This window comes from Meleagris gallopavo, unplaced genomic scaffold, assembly GCF_905368555.1.
Source record: "Meleagris gallopavo unplaced genomic scaffold, MGAL_WU_HG_1.1 scaffold_9, whole genome shotgun sequence".
Classification (NCBI taxonomy): Eukaryota; Metazoa; Chordata; class Aves; order Galliformes; family Phasianidae; genus Meleagris; species Meleagris gallopavo.
Genome location: NW_028147023.1, coordinates 709 through 18201, shown reverse-complemented (window position 1 = coordinate 18201; position 17493 = coordinate 709). Strand labels below are relative to the sequence as shown.

General features: G+C 60.3%; 2 protein-coding genes across 18 annotated transcripts; one reads left to right on the top strand and one right to left on the bottom strand.

Annotated features, from left to right (window-relative positions):
- The first annotated feature begins 226 nt into the window (after positions 1 to 226).
- Positions 227 to 10267, top strand: LOC104913635 (intercellular adhesion molecule 5-like). 17 transcript variants are annotated; one of them, XM_085215196.1, is made up of 16 exons: positions 227 to 621; positions 897 to 1742; positions 2076 to 2179; positions 2268 to 2367; positions 2548 to 2688; positions 3301 to 3641; positions 4056 to 4128; positions 4420 to 4716; positions 5170 to 5312; positions 5549 to 5827; positions 6201 to 6473; positions 6939 to 7181; positions 7657 to 7899; positions 8313 to 8555; positions 9060 to 9310; positions 9656 to 10267. In XM_085215196.1, exons 1-16 carry the CDS (start codon positions 578 to 580, stop codon positions 9740 to 9742), a joined length of 3708 nt encoding a protein of 1235 aa, XP_085071322.1. In that variant the 5' UTR covers positions 227 to 577; the 3' UTR covers positions 9743 to 10267. The 17 variants fall into 17 exon arrangements, with proteins under 17 accessions (XP_085071322.1, XP_085071323.1, XP_085071318.1 ...); XM_085215192.1 differs by having other exon boundaries at positions 232 to 621; positions 3304 to 3641; positions 9060 to 9323; XM_085215193.1 differs by having other exon boundaries at positions 232 to 621; positions 4441 to 4716; positions 9060 to 9323.
- A 70-nt stretch (positions 10268 to 10337) lies between these two features.
- On the bottom strand, positions 10338 to 17000 carry LOC104913636 (intercellular adhesion molecule 1-like). Its single transcript, XM_019621290.3, has 7 exons — positions 16556 to 17000; positions 14793 to 15065; positions 14085 to 14402; positions 13566 to 13859; positions 12222 to 12491; positions 11628 to 11870; positions 10338 to 11179 (listed from the first exon to the last, which is right to left on the bottom strand). The coding sequence occupies exons 1-7, from the start codon at positions 16605 to 16607 to the stop codon at positions 10965 to 10967; spliced, it is 1665 nt and encodes a 554-aa protein (XP_019476835.2). The 5' UTR covers positions 16608 to 17000; the 3' UTR covers positions 10338 to 10964.
- Positions 17001 to 17493: the final 493 nt, after the last annotated feature.

The window sequence follows — 17493 nt, the reverse complement described above, 5'->3', positions numbered from 1 at the left end:
CCTCCCACCCCCCAAATATAATGGGATGGGATGGGAATCTTCTCCAGATATGATGGGATGGGATATGGACCCCCGCCCCCCCAAATATAATGGGATGGAATGGGGACACCCCCTTAAATAAAATGATATGGGGACCCCCCCCCAGGCTGATCGTGTTGGGTTTCATTTTTTGGGGGGGAGGGGGGGAAGGGGGGGCGGGGCCCACAGGACCCCTCCCCCCACCCCATGGATCCCATTGCCCCATAGGGCCCTACTCCCCTCCCCTCCCCCTCACAGCTGCGGCTGATTTAAGGCCGATTCGGTACCGCTGTGACCTGGTTCGGTTTCCGGTTCGGTTCCCTTCTCGCCTCACTTCAGCCCCACTTTGGGTCTCGTTGGGTCCCGGTTTGGGTCGGTCCCATCCCAGTTGTGGATCCTCCCGTCCCGGTTCGGTTCGGATTCCCTCCCATCCTATTGGGTTTCCCGGTTCGGGTCTCGGTTTGGTCTGGTTGAGCTTCCCGGTTCGGTTCGGTCCCATCCCCGTTGGGTTTCCCGGTTCGGTTCCGGAGCGGCGCCGGAGGTCGCGGAACGTCCAACGATGCACGGAAACGGAGCGCGGAGGGGGGGGGGCACCGGGAACAGGTGGGGCGGGGCGGGGAAATCGGGGGGGGGGGGGATAAGGGGGAAAAGTGGGGGGGAAATAATGAAATGGGGGGAAGCGGGGAGGGAGAAGAAAAGTACGAGGAAAAGTTGGGGGGATGGGGAAAACAGTGGGGAAATGAGGGGGGAGGGAGGAAATAATGGGGATAAGTGGGGGGAAATAGTGGAGGAAATGTGAAGGGAAAGTGGGGGCAGTAATGGGAGCCGTGGGGGGGGGCACCCAGGATCTTTCTCTAATCCCCCCCTTCTCTTCACAGCGCTCCCCCCGGGACCCCCCCGCCCCCACCCAGCGTTGGGGATGGGGACGCCCTGAGCCTCATCAGCCTCCAATGTTGGGAGACCCCCCCTCTTTTGAGGACCCCCCCTCTTTTGGGCACCCCCCCGGGCATCGTTTTGGGCACCCCCCCGGCTATCGATTTGGGGACCCCCCCTCACTTGGATAGCGATTTGGGGACCCCTTGGGGGACACCCCTCGATTTGGGGACCCCTTTGGGATCCCCTTTAGGGACCCCCCCGATTTCAGGGACCCCCCCACTTTTGGAGTCCCTTTTGGAAACCCCCAATTTGGGGACCCCTGAATCTTTGGAACCCTCTTTAGAGCCCCCACCATTTTTCAAGGCCCCCAATTTGGGGACCCCCCCTCCTTTGGGAACAGTTTTAGGATCCACCCCTCTTTTGGAGATCCCTATAGAACCCCCCCCACTTTCGGAGACCCTCAATTTGAGGACCCCCCCGGACCCTTCCACCCTTTCGAACTCCCCTTTGAAGATCCCCCCGCATACGGAGCCCCCCCTACTTTTGGAGACCTCCAATTTGGGACCCCCCCCACCTTTGGGGACCCCTTCGGGCCCCTCCCCGCTTTTGGAGACCCCCAGTTTAAGGACCCCCCCGGACCCACCAATCCTTTCGAATTCCCCTTTGAAGACCCCCAATTTGGGGACCCCCCCTCCTCCCCGCCCCCCCCGCCGCAAATTGCGCCCTCCCCGGCGCGGGGCGGACCCCCGGGACCCCTCATTCCGTGGGGTCACCTTCAGCCTTCGTTTGGGACCCCCGCCCAGCAGGGCCGACGGTGTGGGGGGGCTCCTCATCACCGCCCACCGCAGGTCAGCACCCTTGGATGCCCCCCCCGCCCCCCACTGGCGGTCCCCCCCATAACCTCCACATGCCCCCCCCCCCCCAATGTCCCCATGTGCCCCTCCCCCACAACCCTACATAGCCCCATGTGCCCCCCCCGTACCCCCCAAAAACCTAATGTGTGCCCCCCCACATGTGCTCCCCATAATCCCCCTCCCAAATACCCACTTGAGTCCCCCCATAACCCCCATGTGCCCCCCCCCAAATATCCCCATACGCCCCCCCCAACCCAATGTCTCCCCCTCCAAATACCCCCTGTGTCCCACCCAACATCCTCCCCCCCTCCTCTCCTCTCTCCACAGCTTCGGCCCCCCCGGCGCCCCCCCCGCTCACCGCCGACCCCAGAAGGTGAGGAGGGGGGAGGGAAGCAGCTCCGAAGACGAACGCAGTGCCCCCCCCGCTCCGGGTACGTTATCCTTTAACTGGGGGGCGAGGGGGGGGACACAAACCAGCGGTGCCCCCCCTTAGTTTGTTTCCCCCCCCCCCACCCGTAGGGCCCCCCCCGCGGAGCTGCGCCTCCTGCAAAACCCAACGGACCCCATTATGGAGAGCGGCGGAGAACGGAACCCCTCTGTGCAACGCCTGCGGGATCCGGTGAGGGGGGGGCACCCCATAAACACCCCCCACCCCCCAAAATAAAACCCAAAGGGGGGGGGCACCCCCATATCAACCCCCATTCCCAATATATGATCCTAATGGAGCCAAAATACCACACTAATTAATATTAAACAAACCCTAATTAATATTAATATCACTCTTAATTACCCTCCCCAGGTACCGGAAGTACCGCCGTCGCTGTCGCCGTTGTTGGAGCGTCCCGAGGAGGAGCGGCCCCCCCCCCGCGGCGCGGTGCCCCCAGTGCGGGGCTGAGGACCCCCCCCGAGGAGGGGGTGTTCATATGGACCCCCCCCAGGAGTGAGAATGGACCCCCACCCCAGGAGTGATAATGGGGAGGCAGTGGACCCCCACCCCCAAGGAAAGGGGCTGAGAGTGGACTCCCCCTCCCCCCTCAGATTGATAATGGGAGGCAATGGACCCCCCCCCAGGAATGACAATGGGGGCAGTAATGAGCCCCCACCCCCCCAGGAGAGGGGGTGAGAATGGACCCCCCCAGACACCTTACAGGAGTAATAATGGGGAAGCAATGGACCCCCCCCTCCCCCAGAGTGACAGTGGGGACCAACGGGGACCCCCCCAGGAAAGGTGGTGAGAATGGCAATGGATCCCCCTCCTCCCCCCCCCCCCCCCCGGAGTCGGGTTATGGAGTGGGATTTGGGGAATCTATTGGCGGCTATGGGGCAGGGGTGCGGGTTTGAGTTTGACGATGGGGTGAGGGGCGGGGTTTGGGGGGGTCCCCATTGGTGGTTGGGGGGCGGAGTTCGGGGGTCTCCATTGGATGCTATGGGGGAAGGGGGCGGGCTTGTGGGGGGGTGAGATTTGAGGCTTACCATTGGTCGCTATGGGGTGGGGGCGGGGCGTCCTTCCCCATGTGACTCCGCCCCCTCCACCCCCCCACCCACCCCCCAGCAGTGACGGCGGCACCGCAGCGCAGCGCCGGCACCGCGTGGTACCAGCAGTGTCACCACCAGCAGTGTCACCACCAGTGTCACCAGCACTGCCACCACTGCCACCATCACCGGGATTTGTCACCGTTGCTGCCATCACTGCTGCCAGGTTGGTCACCATCACAGCTGTCACCGTTACTGCCATCCCTGCTGTCACCATCACCGGGGCTGTCACCGTTCCCGGTCTTTGGGGCTGCCACCATTGCCGCTCTCACTGTCACTGGGGTTGTCACCATCGCTGCTGTCACTGCTGCTCAGTTTGTCACCATCACCGTTGCACACGCACACAGCACGGCGGTAAAGGTGCGGTGAGTTGGGGGGGAGACACCCACGTGCAATGCACTCCCACGTGCAGTGCACACTCACATGCAAACTGCATGCACGCCTACGTGCAATGCATGCCCACATGCAAAATGTGCGCACACCCACGTGCAATGCACACCCACACACACATGCAGTGCACACCCAGGTGCACACGCATTGCATGCCCTCGTGCATGCTCACACCCACCCCCACGTGTGGCCGCATCCCCGTGCGTTGCATGCAGCCCACGCTTTGCACACCCACACACACCCACAACGCTGCATTTGCACGTTTGGGTGAGGAGGGGGGAGGGGCGGAGCTGCTGTGTGAGCCTTCATCCTCCCCTCCTCATCCTCACCCCTATCCCCATAACCTTCATCCCCTCCTCATCCTCACCCCTTCCCTCCCCCCCAGCACTGACGGGACCCCATGGCTGCCCCCCAAGCGGCTGCAAAGCTGCTGCCCCCCCTCCTCCTGGCACTCACAGGTAATGGGGGAGGGGGCAGTGGGGGAGGGTCCCCATATTTCTTATTATGGGGAGGGGGACACAACCCTGACCTGCTGGGGCAAGGGACGCTGCTCTGGATTTTGGATCCTGTTTTGCTGCTGGCAGTCTGTTCGGGTCTGGGGTCCCACTTAGGGGTCAGGGTCCCACTTTGGACTGAAGGCCCCATTTGGGTCTGGGGTCCCCCTCTATACCTACTGCCCCATTTGGCTCTGGGGTCTCACCCTGACTCCAACATCCCATTTGGGTCCGTGGTCTCCCATGGGACTGAAGACCCCATTCGGGGTCCCCCAGCCCCCTCGGCTGCCTTCTGGGTCCGCTCGTGGCCGCGTGTCGCCGTGGTTCCGTTCGGCGGTTCGGTGCCCATCAACTGCAGCCGCGGTTTCTGCCCGGGTCTCACGGTGCCACCGGAGCTGCACTGGGCACTGGGCAGCACCGCCGGGCCGGGCGGCCGCCGCTGGAGGACCTTCATCCTCACCAACGTCACCGAATGGGAGCCGGAGCCGGCGCTGTGCCGAGCGCGGTGTGGGGACAGCAGTGCCAACAGCAGCACTGCCATCATTGTGTACAGTGAGATGGGAGAGGGATTAGGGTGGGGATGGGATTGGGAGAGGGATTGGGGTGGAGATAGGGATGGGATGGGATACAGGGTTGGGAATGGGATTTGGATGGGGATGTGGTTGGGCCAGCACTCTCATGGGGCTGGGATTGGGATGGGGAGGATGGGATACAGGGTTGGGATTGGGATGGGATACAGGGTTGGGATTGGGATGGGATACAGGGTTGGGATTGAGATTGGGCTGCAGGCAGATCTGTGACGCCTCCATCCCCCTGTGCTGCTCCATCCCCATAAGAGCAGCCGGACTGGGTGCATTTGGATGCAGTGCCGGCGGTGCCAGTAGGTGCCGCGGTGACCCTGCGGTGCCACGTGGCCGAATGCGCCCCGCTGGCCAACCTGACGGTGACGCTGCGGCGCGGTGCCGAGACCCTCAGCACCCACAGCTTCCCCGCCGCCCCCGGCAGCGCCGCCGTCACCGTCAGCCACGTGCTGACCGCCGGGCCCGGCGACCACGGCCAGCCGGTCCGCTGCCACGCTGAGCTCTCCCTGCGCCCGCATGGACCGCTCTTCGCCCGCGCCGCGGCGCCCATCCGGCTGTCGGTGTACGGTGAGGGCAGCACCACAGGATCCCAATCCCTAATCCAATCCCAATCCATCTCCCTATTCCAATCTTAATTCCAATCTCTATCCCAATTCCAAACTCTATCTAATCCCAATCCAATCCCAATCTCTAATCCAATCCCATCACAATCACGATGTCATCCCCATTCCCATCCTCACCCCCCCCCATGCTCCCACCCGTGGCTCTCAGCCCCCCTCACAATACCTCCTCCCCCCCCCCAGCCCTCCCGGACCCCCCCCAGCTGTTCTCCCCGCCGCACCTTGAAGCCGACACCGCAGTGGCCGGCAGCTGCCGCGTGCTGGGCGCCTTCCCGGCGGAGGAGACCCGCGTGGTGCTGGCACTGGATGGGGATCCTTTGGAGACAGCAGTGACGGCGACGGCGGAGGCGGTGACAGCCGTGGCTCAGATCAACCCCCGCACCGTGGGGCACCGCGAGCTCAGCTGCACCGCTGCCGTGGGTGCCGCGGAACGGACGGCGCGGGCACCGATCCACGTTTACCGTATGGGCAGAACTGAACCCCGTGGACCCCAGCCCCGTAGATCCAACCCCAAAACTCAACCCTGAGATCCCACTCCAACACCTGACCCCAACCCTGAGATCCCACCCCAAGACCCCAGTCCTGGGATCCCTCCCCAAGACCCGACCCCAAATGGATCAGAAGGTTGGACTTACGGCCATAGAGATCTTTCCCATCCTTGCTGATTCCACAACTTAACGCTCCCAAAATCCATCCCCCAACCCCAAACCCCCAATCCCATGGAGCACCCCACCACCACTCCCTCTCACCCGCAACTCCCAGACCACCAACCCCATGTGTACCCCACCCCAAAACCCCAAATCCCACAGCCACCCCTCCCCCTCCCACCCCATAGGATTCCCAGCGCCCACCCTGGAGCTGAGCCCGGTGCCCGCGGGTCTCCCGGTGTCGGTTTGGTGCCGCTCGGCACCCGCCGACCCCCCCTCGGTGCGGCTGCAGCTGCGTGATGCTGACGGGGGGGTCCTGGCCGAGGGTCCCCAGCCGGCGCTGGAACTGCGCGTGGTGCCCCAGCGGGAGGACGATGGGCGCTGGTTTGGGTGCAGCGCCCGCCTGGCCCTGGGGGACGATGTGGTGACCAAAGAAGCTGAGGGGAGGCTGACGGTGCTCTGTGAGTCCCTGCTGTGGTCCCTGCCGGCCCCATATGGGCTTAGGGAGAGAGTGGGGAGGGGGAAGGAATGTTTGGTGTGATCCCCTTCTTCATCCCTGTCCCATCGCCATCCCCGTCCTGTCCCCATCCTCATCTCAATGAGATTTCCATTTCTATTCCCATCCCTCGTCTCCATCCCATTCTACATTTTCATCTCTATCCAACCCCTCACCCTCCATCCCGCCTTCCACCCCAACCCCACCTTCCCCATCCAATCCTATCCCATCTCCATCTCACCCCACTCCCCCCCATCTCATCCCATCTCCATCCAACCTCGCATCCATCCCATCTCCATTTCCATCTCCATCCAACTCCCGCCCTCACTCCCCAATGCCACCCTCCCCATTCCATCCCATCGCATCTCCATCCAACCCCACCCCCCTTCCCCCTTGACCCCCCTGCTCCCATCCCTTTTTCCTTCCCCAGACCCCCCCGAGATGGACTCCACCTCCTGCCCCACATCCCTCACGTGGTTGGAGGGCACAAGAGAAGCTCTCTCCTGTGGGGCTGCTGGGAACCCCACACCCATCATCACCTGTGCCCGCCATGGTGACCCCCCTGGCACCACCGGACCCATCCTGGTCACCCGGTCCCACGCCGGGATTTACCACTGCAACGCCACCAACAGCGTGGGGACACGGAGCCGCGTCATCACTGTCCGTGTGGAGTGTGAGTGGAGTGGGTGGGGGGCACTGGGGGGGCTCAGATTGGCTGTGGTCTGGGTGATGCCAAATATGGACTCGTTTTACTGGGGAATGTAGGGATGCAGGGTGAGGGGGCTGGGTTTGGGGCTAAAAGGGGTGGGTTTGGGTCGGATGTGGGGTGAAATTCTTCCTCTTGAGGTGGGGGGGGTGTGTGTCTGTGAGGGTACCACAGTTGGGCGGGTGGGATTTGGGGACCAAATGGGCAAGGGGGCAAAACTGGGGAGAGCTTTGAGGTCCCAACTGGAAGTAGTTTGTGGTTCTGTAATTATGTGCTTGTGGGAGTTTCTAGTTAATTATGTGATTGTGTGATCCCATGATTTGCTGATCCCATGGTTCTCCAATTCCACTTTGTGTTGATCCCCTAATTTGTTGATCCCATAACTTAGTGATCCCACAATTTGATGACCCCACGCTTCCCTCCCCACCTCCTTTACCCCCAGATGAGCCCTCGCTGTCGGAGCTCGGCTGCCCGGCGCACCGCACATGGCTGGAAGGGCAGCGCTGGGAGCTGCCGTGCAGCGCCGAGGGGGACCCCGTGCCCACCACGCACTGCACCCGCCATGGGGGACCCCCGGGGGAGGAGGATGGCCGCACCGTCAGCCGCGGTGATGCCGGGCGTTACGTTTGCACCGCCACCAACCGGCACGGATCGGCACGGCGCAGCATCGACGTCACCGTCGAGTGTGAGTGGGGAGATGGGGTGCTGAGTTTGTGCTGGGAGTGCCATCGTGTCTGTGCCAGGGATGCTACCATCACCATGCCAGGGATGCTACCATCACCATGCCAGGGATGCTACCATCACCATGCCAGGGATGCTACCATCACCATGCCAGGGATGCTACCATCACCATGCCAGGGATGCCGTGTTTGTGCCAGGACTGCCATATCCATGCCAAGGATGCCACCACGTTATATTAGGAATGCCATACCCATACTGTGGCCAAAGTGGAGATGCCACGGCTCTGCTAAGTTGGGAACGTCACGACCCTCCCATGACCAAACCAAGGATGCCACGAACACCCCAGGAACACCATGACCGTGCCGGTGCCACCATTGGTGCCATCATGGTTCTCCAACCTCCCCTTTCTCTCCTCAGACCAACCCAGCATCGGCGATGCCGACTGCCCGGCGCGGCGGCTGTGGGTGGAGGGCACAATGGCAGAGCTGGAATGCAACGCCAGTGGGAATCCCCCCCCCAGTGTAGCCTGCGCCAAACTGGGGGACCCCCACGCCCCCTCTGGCAGTGCCAACGTCACCCGTGCCCACGCCGGCACCTACCAATGCCGGGCCACCAACGTGCATGGCACCGCACTGCGGAACGTCACCATCACTGTGGAGTGTGAGTGGGGTGTTGGGGGGGCAGGGGTTTTGGGAGGGGGTGAAATGAGGGGTTGGTGGTGAAGATGGGGAAGTTGGGGGTATTAAGGGGAAATGGGGGGGTTGGGGGAAAAATGGGGGAATTGAAAGGTAAAAATGGGGTTATAAGAGGGATAAAAATAGGGGGTTGGGGGGTTAAAAATTGGGGAGTTTGTAGGTAAAAATGGGGGGTCAAGGGTTTTGGGGGTTGGAAATGGGGGTTTGAGGGGTAAAAATTGGAGGTTGGGGGTTTTGGGGGGTAAAAAAAAGAGGTGTTGGTGATATAGGGGGTAAAAAATGGGATTTTGGAGGGTTTAAAAATGGGGGGTTTGGGGTTTGGAGAACTAGCAAAGAAGGAAAGCGATGGGTTTGGGGTGCCCAAATCGTCATTTCTGGGGGACGGTTTGAGGCTGGAAGGGAAAAGAAGGGAAAGCGATGGGGCGTTTTGGGTTCAAAGGGGCACTTTTGGGTTTTCCCACCCGCACAGACAGCCCCGCAGCCCTCACCCTCCGCGTGCTGCCGTCCCCCAACGTCAGCCACGGCGGCAGCTTCAGCGTGGAGTGCGGCGCCGAGGGGGTCCCAACCCCCACCTTTGGGTGGACGCTGCCCCCCGCCCCCAACCTGCGCTTCGGGGCCGACAACCGGTCGGTGGAGGTGGAGAACGCGGCAGCCGTCAACCGCGGTCGTTACACCTGTATGGCCGTCAACCGGCACGGCCGGCGCGTGGGCAGCGTGGTGGTGAGCGTGGATGGTGAGCCCTGGGGAGGACAGCGGGGTGGTGTCACCAGCGGGGTTTCATTTGTGGTGTCACCATTGGGGTGCCAGTGTCACCAGTGGGGTGTTGGTGTCACCATTGAGGTTTCATTGGTGGTGCCACTGTTGGGGTGCCAGTGTCATCAGTGGAGTGTCTTTGGTGGTGCCACCACTGGGGTGTCACTATCACTGTGGTGGTGTCATGGTCACCGGTGCAGTCTCACCATTGTGCCATCGCCACAAAGGTGCCGCAGTTGGGGTGTCATATGGGTGCTGTTGGCACGGTGTTGGTGCCACCAGTGCCACACCGCCATCCCATTGTCCCTGCAGAGAGCCGGCTGTCCCTGCTGCTGTCCCTGTCCCTGCTGGGTTCTGTCACCGTGCTGGCAGCGGCCGCGTGGGGCATTTATTACATGAAGAGCACCGCCTGTAAGAAAGGAGAGTACAACGTGCGCGACGCCGAGGGCTCCTCTGAGGCCTCCCGCCTGCACCGGGGGGACAGCGGGGGACAACGGGAGCTGTTTGGGATCCCTCTCACCCCCACCTGAGGAACCTCGGCACCCGGGACCCCCAGAGCTCATGGAGGTGGAGACAGTGTGGTGACACCTGGCCCGAGGGATGGTGGTGGGAGTCACCACGTTGTCTACAAGAAGCTGTGTTGGTTGTTGTCGTATGTCCCCAAGAAATGGTGTTGGATGTCTCCATCGAACAGTGCTGGATGTCACATAAACCGTCCCCAAGAAACAGCCTTGGATTGATTCTCCAAGGAATGGTGTTGTTGGATGTCACCATACTGTCTCCAAGAAATTGTGTTGATGTCTCCAAGGTACGGTGTTGGATGTCACCAAATGTCCCCAAGGAACAGCACTGGTGTCACTGTTCCGTCCCTCTGGGTGGTGTTGGATTCAGCCCAATTTGTGGCCAATGGCATTTTTTAACTGCTTTGCTTTGCATTTTTGGGAGGTTACTGGGAAAGGGGGGGGGGGGGGGGGGAGGAGGCAGGGAATGCAAATTAAAAATCAAAGTTTTATTGAGAAGGATGAAAGTGGAGCCACATCCTGGTCCCAAACCCCTGCTCATACCCCCACCCCACACTCAGTGCCACTTAGCACCCACTGCCCCCCAGTATGGCCCCGATGGCACATGGTGCTGGTGATGGAAGTCTGGGAAGAGTCTGGGGAGGACACCACAGTTGTCACCCCCGCTTTTTATCAGCACACAACACCTGCTGCACCCTCATCATCCTCATCTTCATCACCAGAACCCAAGGGGGCCCCCTGACCCTGGGCCTACCAGGTGTTGGGGGGACAACATGAAGTCATTGTGATATCTGTTCTCACCCACTGGGTGACACCACTGTGATGTCACCGTGCCAGAGGTTGTGTCCCTATCGGTGTGACTCACGGGCTACCACCAGCTGTGTCCCTATAGATGTCCCCCATCGGGTACCACTGGTTGTGTCCCTATAGGTGTCACTCATGGGGCACCATCACATTGTCACAGTGTCCCCCATGAGGTACCACCAGCTGTGTGCCTATAGATGCCCTGCATCGGGTACCACCACCCCCATCACACTGCTGTCAGTCTGCTCACCCCTCCGAGGGTCCCATGGGACGTTCCCACCCTGCACCCATGGGTGCTACAGTTGTGCCCCTGGGGCCGACCCATTTGGGGAGGCTGCAGCCCCATCCGAGAAGCCCCCCAAGGCCAAGAGGCGCTGCTGCTCCTTCTGCAGCTTGTACTGACGGATCTTCTTCTTATGGTAATACAGGCGGTACAGAACAGTCCCAACCGCAGCCAGCACTGCCACCACCACTGCCAGTGCCACCAAAAGGCCCACGTTGACGTGCCAGTCTGGGGGGGAAAGCGGTGTCGGCGCCCCATGTGTGTCACCTCCACCAAGTACACCATCCCCACGTGTGTCACTGAGCCACGTGTGGAACCACCAACCCGCTATGCCCATCCCCACGTGTGTCACCTCCACCCCAATATCCCCATGCCTATGTGTGTCACCATCCCATATTTGTCACCACCACCTTGGCGCATCCATCCCCATGTGTATCGTCAACCCACCTGTTTCACTATCCCAGCTGTGTCACCATCCCACATTTGTCACCCCAACCTGGGACACCCAACCTCACGTGTGTGTCACCATTCCAGGTGTGTCACCCCAATACCCCCAACCCCATGCGTGTCACCATCCCACATCTGTCACCCCATCCCCCACCCCCACGCACGTCACCATTCCACGTGCTCACTATCCCAGCTGTGTCACCGCCCCACGTGTGTCCCCCCCACTCACACTCCACCCTCACGCTGACACTCCGTCCAGTTGAGCCCAAGGCGTTGCTGGCGTTGCACCAATACGTCCCATTGTGGTTCCGGCTGATGACGTACAGCTGTTGCACGAGGATGATGGTGCCATCCTTGTGACACGTCACCACTGGGTTGGGTTTTCCTCGTGCACGGCACCACTGATTCACCTCCTGGCCCTCCGTCCAGGTGTGGGTTGGGGGGCAGAGTTGGTCGTCCATATGGGGTGGGGCTATGGGGAAAATGGGGTTCACAATTGGGCCAAAGGGTTTGCCTTAGGACCAGCGGGGTTTGCATGGGGACTGAGGGGTTTTGCATTCATAGCAGGAATTTTGCACCAGAGCTATGGGATTTTGCACTAGGCCTAAGGGGTTTTGCACAACAGCTATGCAATTTGGCACCAGGGCTATGGGGTTTGCAATCATAGCAGGAATTTTGCACTAGGCCAAAGGAGTTTTGCATGAGAGCTGTGGGATTTGGCACCAGCGCTGAGGGGTTTTGCTCTGTGACTGTGGGGTTTCTGCACTACCGTTATGGGGTTTTGCACCAGGGCTGTGGCCACCTCCCAACCCCAATCACCCACCGCTGACGTTCAGCCTCACGACGTCGCTCCATTTCGGAGCTCTGCCCTCCACTTTGGCCTCACAGCGCAGCTCGGAGCCGTCGTGCCCCTCTGTCACCAGCAGCGTGAAAAGCAGCGGCGATGGCCCCCAGGGCACCAACACCCGTTGCCCGACCGTCACCCGCAGCTCGATGCCCTCCCTGTGCCCTCCTGGCAGCTCGCAGCTTCCCGACACGTTTTGCATCGCCACGGGGACGTCGGTGCTGACGCTGAGCTGAGGCGTGGGGAAATCTGTAGGTGACAAGCAGAGAGGTGACACCCGTGGGATGCTGGCACGGAATGCTTGGGTCGGATGGGACCCCAAGGATCATGGAGCTCCAACCCCCTCCCAGCTGCATGCAGGACCACCAACCTCCCCACTGAACACTATCCCAGCTGCCCATCCAACCTGGCCTCAAACACCTCCAGGGATGGACAGGGCATCCACAGCCTCTCTGGGCAGCTGTTCCAGCACCTCACCGCTCTCATTGCAAAGAACTTCCCTCTGGCATCCAACTGAAATCTGCCCTCTCTCAACTTCAAACCATTTCCCCTTGTCCTGCTGTTACCTCCCCTTTTCAAGAGTTGACTCCCCTCCTGTCTGTAGGCTCCCTTTAGGTCCTGAAGGCTGCAATGAGGTCACCCTGCAGTTTTCTTTTCTCCAGGCTGAACAAGCCCAGCTCCTTCAGTCTGTCTCTGTAGGGGAGGTGCTGCGGTCCCCTGCCCACCTCAGAGCCCTTCTCATCTCTGTGCCCCTCCTCTGGATCCTCTCCAGCAGCTCCCTGTCTTCCTTGCATTGAGATCCCCACACCTGGATGCTGCACTGCAGATGGGCCTCGATGAGAGCAGAGTGGGAAAATCCTCCCCCCCCAGTCCCACTGCCACCCTTCTGCTGATGCAGCCCAGGATCCCATTTGCTTTCCAAGCTGTAATCACACACACCTGCTTCATGTTCAGTTTTTCACCCCCCCAGGACCCTCAGGTCCTTTTCTGCATGGCTGCTCCCCCCACTCTGTACACACCTGAGTTTCCTCTGGCCCAAGTGCAAATCTTTGCATTTTCCTGTGCTGACCGTCATTAGATCCACCCATGCCCACCTTTCCAGCCTGCTGAGGTCTCTCTGATCTCCATGGTCTACCTGTTGTCACCCCCCATTGTCACCCTATTGCCCCCATGGTCTGACTGTTGTCCCCCCTCCCACCATTTCCATGTCACAGCTGACTGTTGTCACCCTCCCCCTCCATTGTCCCCTTGCCCCATCTGCAGCCTCCCCTGCACCCCCCTCCTTCCCCACGGTGTCACCCGCTGCCATTGTGCCACACTCACCATAAACGTTCACCACCAGCTCCGTGCTCCGTTCCTCAGGCCCCACTCTCACCCTGCACACACATCTGTGCTTTCCGGGCTGACCCCACAGCAGCCCCCAGACCCCCACGCTCTGACTGTCCTCGCTCTGTGGCTGCAGTGGTTCCCCATCCAGCAGCAGGGTGATGTTGGCTGCAGGGAAGGTGTTCTGGACGCTGCAGGTCAGGTTGAGCTCCTCGCCAGTTTCCAGGCGGACGTCGGTTGTTGTTTGGAGGACTGGGGGGGATGAGGTCAGCGTGGGGGGGTCCGGGAAATCTGCAGTAGAGGGAGAATAGTCAGAGTGGGGGTGGTGGGTGGGGTGGAAGGGGGGGCTGCAGATGGACCAAGGGAACAATTGGGGGGTTGGCAACAAACAGACAGCAGTGACAATGGGAATGGTGGGGGGGGACAATAGGGTAACAATGGGGGGGGTGACAACAGGCAGACTATGGGGACAACAGGTTGACAATAGTGACGATGGTGGCCACGCTGGCAGCTCACCATAGACGTCCACCAGCTGTGCCGTGGAGGTGCTGCTCAACAGCGGGCCGTACGGCCGCAGGTCGAGCTGTGCGTGGCAGGTGATGCTCTGCCCGTGGTCCTCCCGCCGTGCCGTCACCTCGTGTGTCACCAACACGTCCTCCAGCTGTTTCTGGGAGTGTTCCCAGAAAGTGGCCGTGTGCAGAGTGAGGTCACCACGGAGCAGGGACACCGACAGGTTGCGGATTGGGAACACGTTGGGGACACGGCAGGACAGTTTGTGAGCATGGCCGGACGGCAGGGGGGGAATTGGTGACAGCTGCGGCTGGTCCAACGGGCCTGGGGGAGAAAGGGGACAATAATGGGGACAAAAATGACAAAAGGTGAGAAAACATGACAATGATAAGGACTGAAGTTGATAATGTGGTGACAAAAGTGATAAGGCTGACAAAGGGGTGAGAAAAGTGACAAAAGGTGACAGAAGGGAGAATGATGGTGACCAAAGGTGACCGCACTGGTGACAGAAGTGACTAAGGGTGACAAGTAATGGTGACAGTGATGGCAAGAGTGATGGTGACAAAAGTGACAGAAGGTCATGGTGATAGTGACAGTAATGGTGACAGTAACGGTGCCATAGGTGACAACAGTGATGACAAAAGGTGACAATGATAGTGACCAAAGGTGCTAACAGTGATAGGAGGTGGCGACGCCGCCTCCCGGCAGCCTTACCGTAGGCGATGAGCTGCGTCCTCTCCCACTCCCTGGCCCCGTAGCAGTGGAAGAAGCACGTCAGGCTGCTGTTCCACTCGGTGACGTTCCTCAGTGCCACCTCCAGCACCGTCGCGTTGTGGGACTGACGATCGTGGAACGATGAAGTTTCCACGCTGCCCGTCGCTTTGGGGTCACTGCAGGAAGTGCTGCAGGTGATGTTGAGGGAGCCGCCGAAAGGAACCAACAGCACCGGGGGCTGCAGCCAGACGGAGCAGGAGGAGAACTGGGGGCCTGGAATCGGGGGGGGAGAATGAGGAGGGGGTCAGTGGAGGTGGAGTTGGTTGGGAGGAGTTGGTGGCAGACGGTTAGAGGAGGTGGAGGACCCCCGTATGGGGACATAGGGCACAAAGGATCCCCTGTATGGGGATGTAGGGACCCTCAAATCTGTCCCCAGATGGATACAGAGTATGGAGGACCCCCATATGGGGCCATGGGAACCCCCCCCAGTTTGTTCCATATGGGGAAGCACCACTTCCTCACCCCCATAGTTCCCTCTCAGGAAGCAGAGCCTTGTGGGAACTCATTTCCACTTCCTCCTCCACCCCCAAAGCACGGGGGGGGCACACGTGTGGGACGAGGGGTCACACACGTGGCAGGGGGTCACACACGTGGCAGGGGGTCACACGTTGGGGCGGGGACATGCTGTTATGGGGCACGAGGTGGGGGGGGGGTGCATGGATTCTGACCTCACCCTAACCTCCCCCTTCCTGTTTCCAAATTAATAATAATAATAAAGTAATTAATTAAAGGGGGGGTGAAAGCTGTGCCCATCTGCTGAGTGACCTCCAGATGCTGACAGCTGCTGTGGGGCAGAGGGGAGGGGTGTGATTCTGACCCCCCCCATCCCTCCCACATTTCTGGATGGGAAAAGGAAAATAAAGTAATAATAATAATGAGAAAGAAAGAAAGAAAGAATTCAGGGGAATTCCTGAGTGCCAAAAAGGGATTTTGTAATTGAAAGGAAATGAAAAGAATCCCTGGGGCCTCCCCGAAGGCTTCCGGAGTTGGGGGAGGCACACGCGTGTGAGTCACTGTGTGCCCATACGATCCCCAGATTCCCATAACCCCACATCTCTGTGCCCCACAGACCCCCTGACCCCATGCCCCGTACATCCCCGTGACCCCATAACCCCATGTTCCTGTGCCCCACGTATCTCTATGACCCCACACCCCCACATCCCTGTGCCCCCATAACCCCACATCCCTGTGCCCCACATATCCCTGTGATCCTATGACTCCATATCTCTGTGCCCCACATATCCCTATGACTCCATACCCCCATGTCCCTGTGACCCCATAACCCCACATCCCTGTGCCCCACACAGCCCTGTGCCCCCATACCCCTATGTCCCTGTGACCCTATGACTCCATATCCCTGTGTGCCACATAGCCCTATGACCCCATATATCTCTATGACCCCATAACCCCATATCTTTGTGCCCCACATATCCGTATGACCCCATAGCCTCATATCTCCGTTCCCCACATATCCCTGTGTCCAATATCTTTGTGCCCCACATATCCCTGTGACCCAATTACTCCATATCCCTGTGAGCCCATAACCCCATATCCCTGTACCCCACATAGCCCTGTGACCCCATAACCCCATAGCCCACATAGCCTCTGACTGCACCCATTGCCACCCCAAATCCACTGCCCCGCACCCCATTGCCCCCATACCCCTCTGATTGCACCCCACAGCCTCCCACCCCATTTCTCACCTGTAAGCACACCCAGACAGCCCAGCAGCAATGGGACTGCAGTGCGACGCATTGTGGGATCAATAGGATCGCGGGGGATGGATCCTATGGGGATCCCCAGAAATCTGGTGTCCGAGTGGGATCTCCAAGAGCTCTCCCAATGGGGTCCAACTGGGAGCTCCGGGTGATGGGATCCGATGGGATCCAATGGGGATTTCCAGGTGATGGGATCCGATCAGGATTTCCAGGTGATGGGATCCGATCAGGATCTCCAGGTGATGGGGTCCAATTAGGATCTCCAAGAATTGTCCAGTGGGATCCAATGGGACACAATGGGGACCCCAGGACTCCCTCGATGGTTCCCACTCCTCTCCTTCCGACCCCCGGCACTCAATGGGGTCAGAGCCCCGGAGCCGTCCTACTGCCGTTCTACAGCCGTCCTACTGAGCTCCGCCCCCGGGGCCGCCCCTATTTCCATTGCGGCCCTATAGAGGCTGAGCCCCACCCCAGTATGGGGCGGAGGGACAACGGGGGGGGGGGTGTGGGGGGAATTCCGGGCTGGGGGGGACTTTGGAGCGGGGACGGGCCGGGAAAGGGCGGGGAGGGGGAAGTCCCGCTATGGGGCGAGGATGGTTTCAGCCCTATAGACACAACCTGGAAAAGATTGAGCCCCCACTGCCCCTACGCGGGGCACGTTTGTGCCGCAGAGCCCCTACGTGTGACTCCATATGACCCCACGACCTAAACTCCCCAAATCTGCGCCAAATCTGTGCCCCCCCCGAATCCCACACTCCGTCACTCCACGTGATTTCCCCCCCATGAAGTCACCTCATCCCCCAAACGCGTGGGTTTGAGTTCTGCTTTTTCTTTAAATTCCCGTTTTTGGGGACTTTTCTCACCCAACAGCAGCAGTGGGGCGACAGTGATGGGACCCCAGTAATGGAGGGGGGAACCCCATT

Coding starts and splice junctions, on each gene's coding strand:
- LOC104913635 (XM_085215191.1), top strand. CDS start 578: ATGCACGGAAACGGAGCGCGGAGGGGGGGGGGCACCGGGAACAG. Junction 5,313..5,548: donor CATCCGGCTGTCGGTGTACG/GTGAGGGCAGCA, acceptor CCCCCCCCCCAG/CCCTCCCGGACCCCCCCCAG. Junction 6,474..6,938: donor GGGGAGGCTGACGGTGCTCT/GTGAGTCCCTGC, acceptor TTCCTTCCCCAG/ACCCCCCCGAGATGGACTCC.
- LOC104913636 (XM_019621290.3), bottom strand. CDS start 16,607: ATGCGTCGCACTGCAGTCCCATTGCTGCTGGGCTGTCTGGGTGTGCTT. Junction 12,492..13,565: donor GCTGGTGGTGAACGTTTATG/GTGAGTGTGGCA, acceptor TGTCACCTACAG/ATTTCCCCACGCCTCAGCTC. Junction 11,871..12,221: donor CGTGAGGCTGAACGTCAGCG/GTGGGTGATTGG, acceptor TTTTCCCCATAG/CCCCACCCCATATGGACGAC.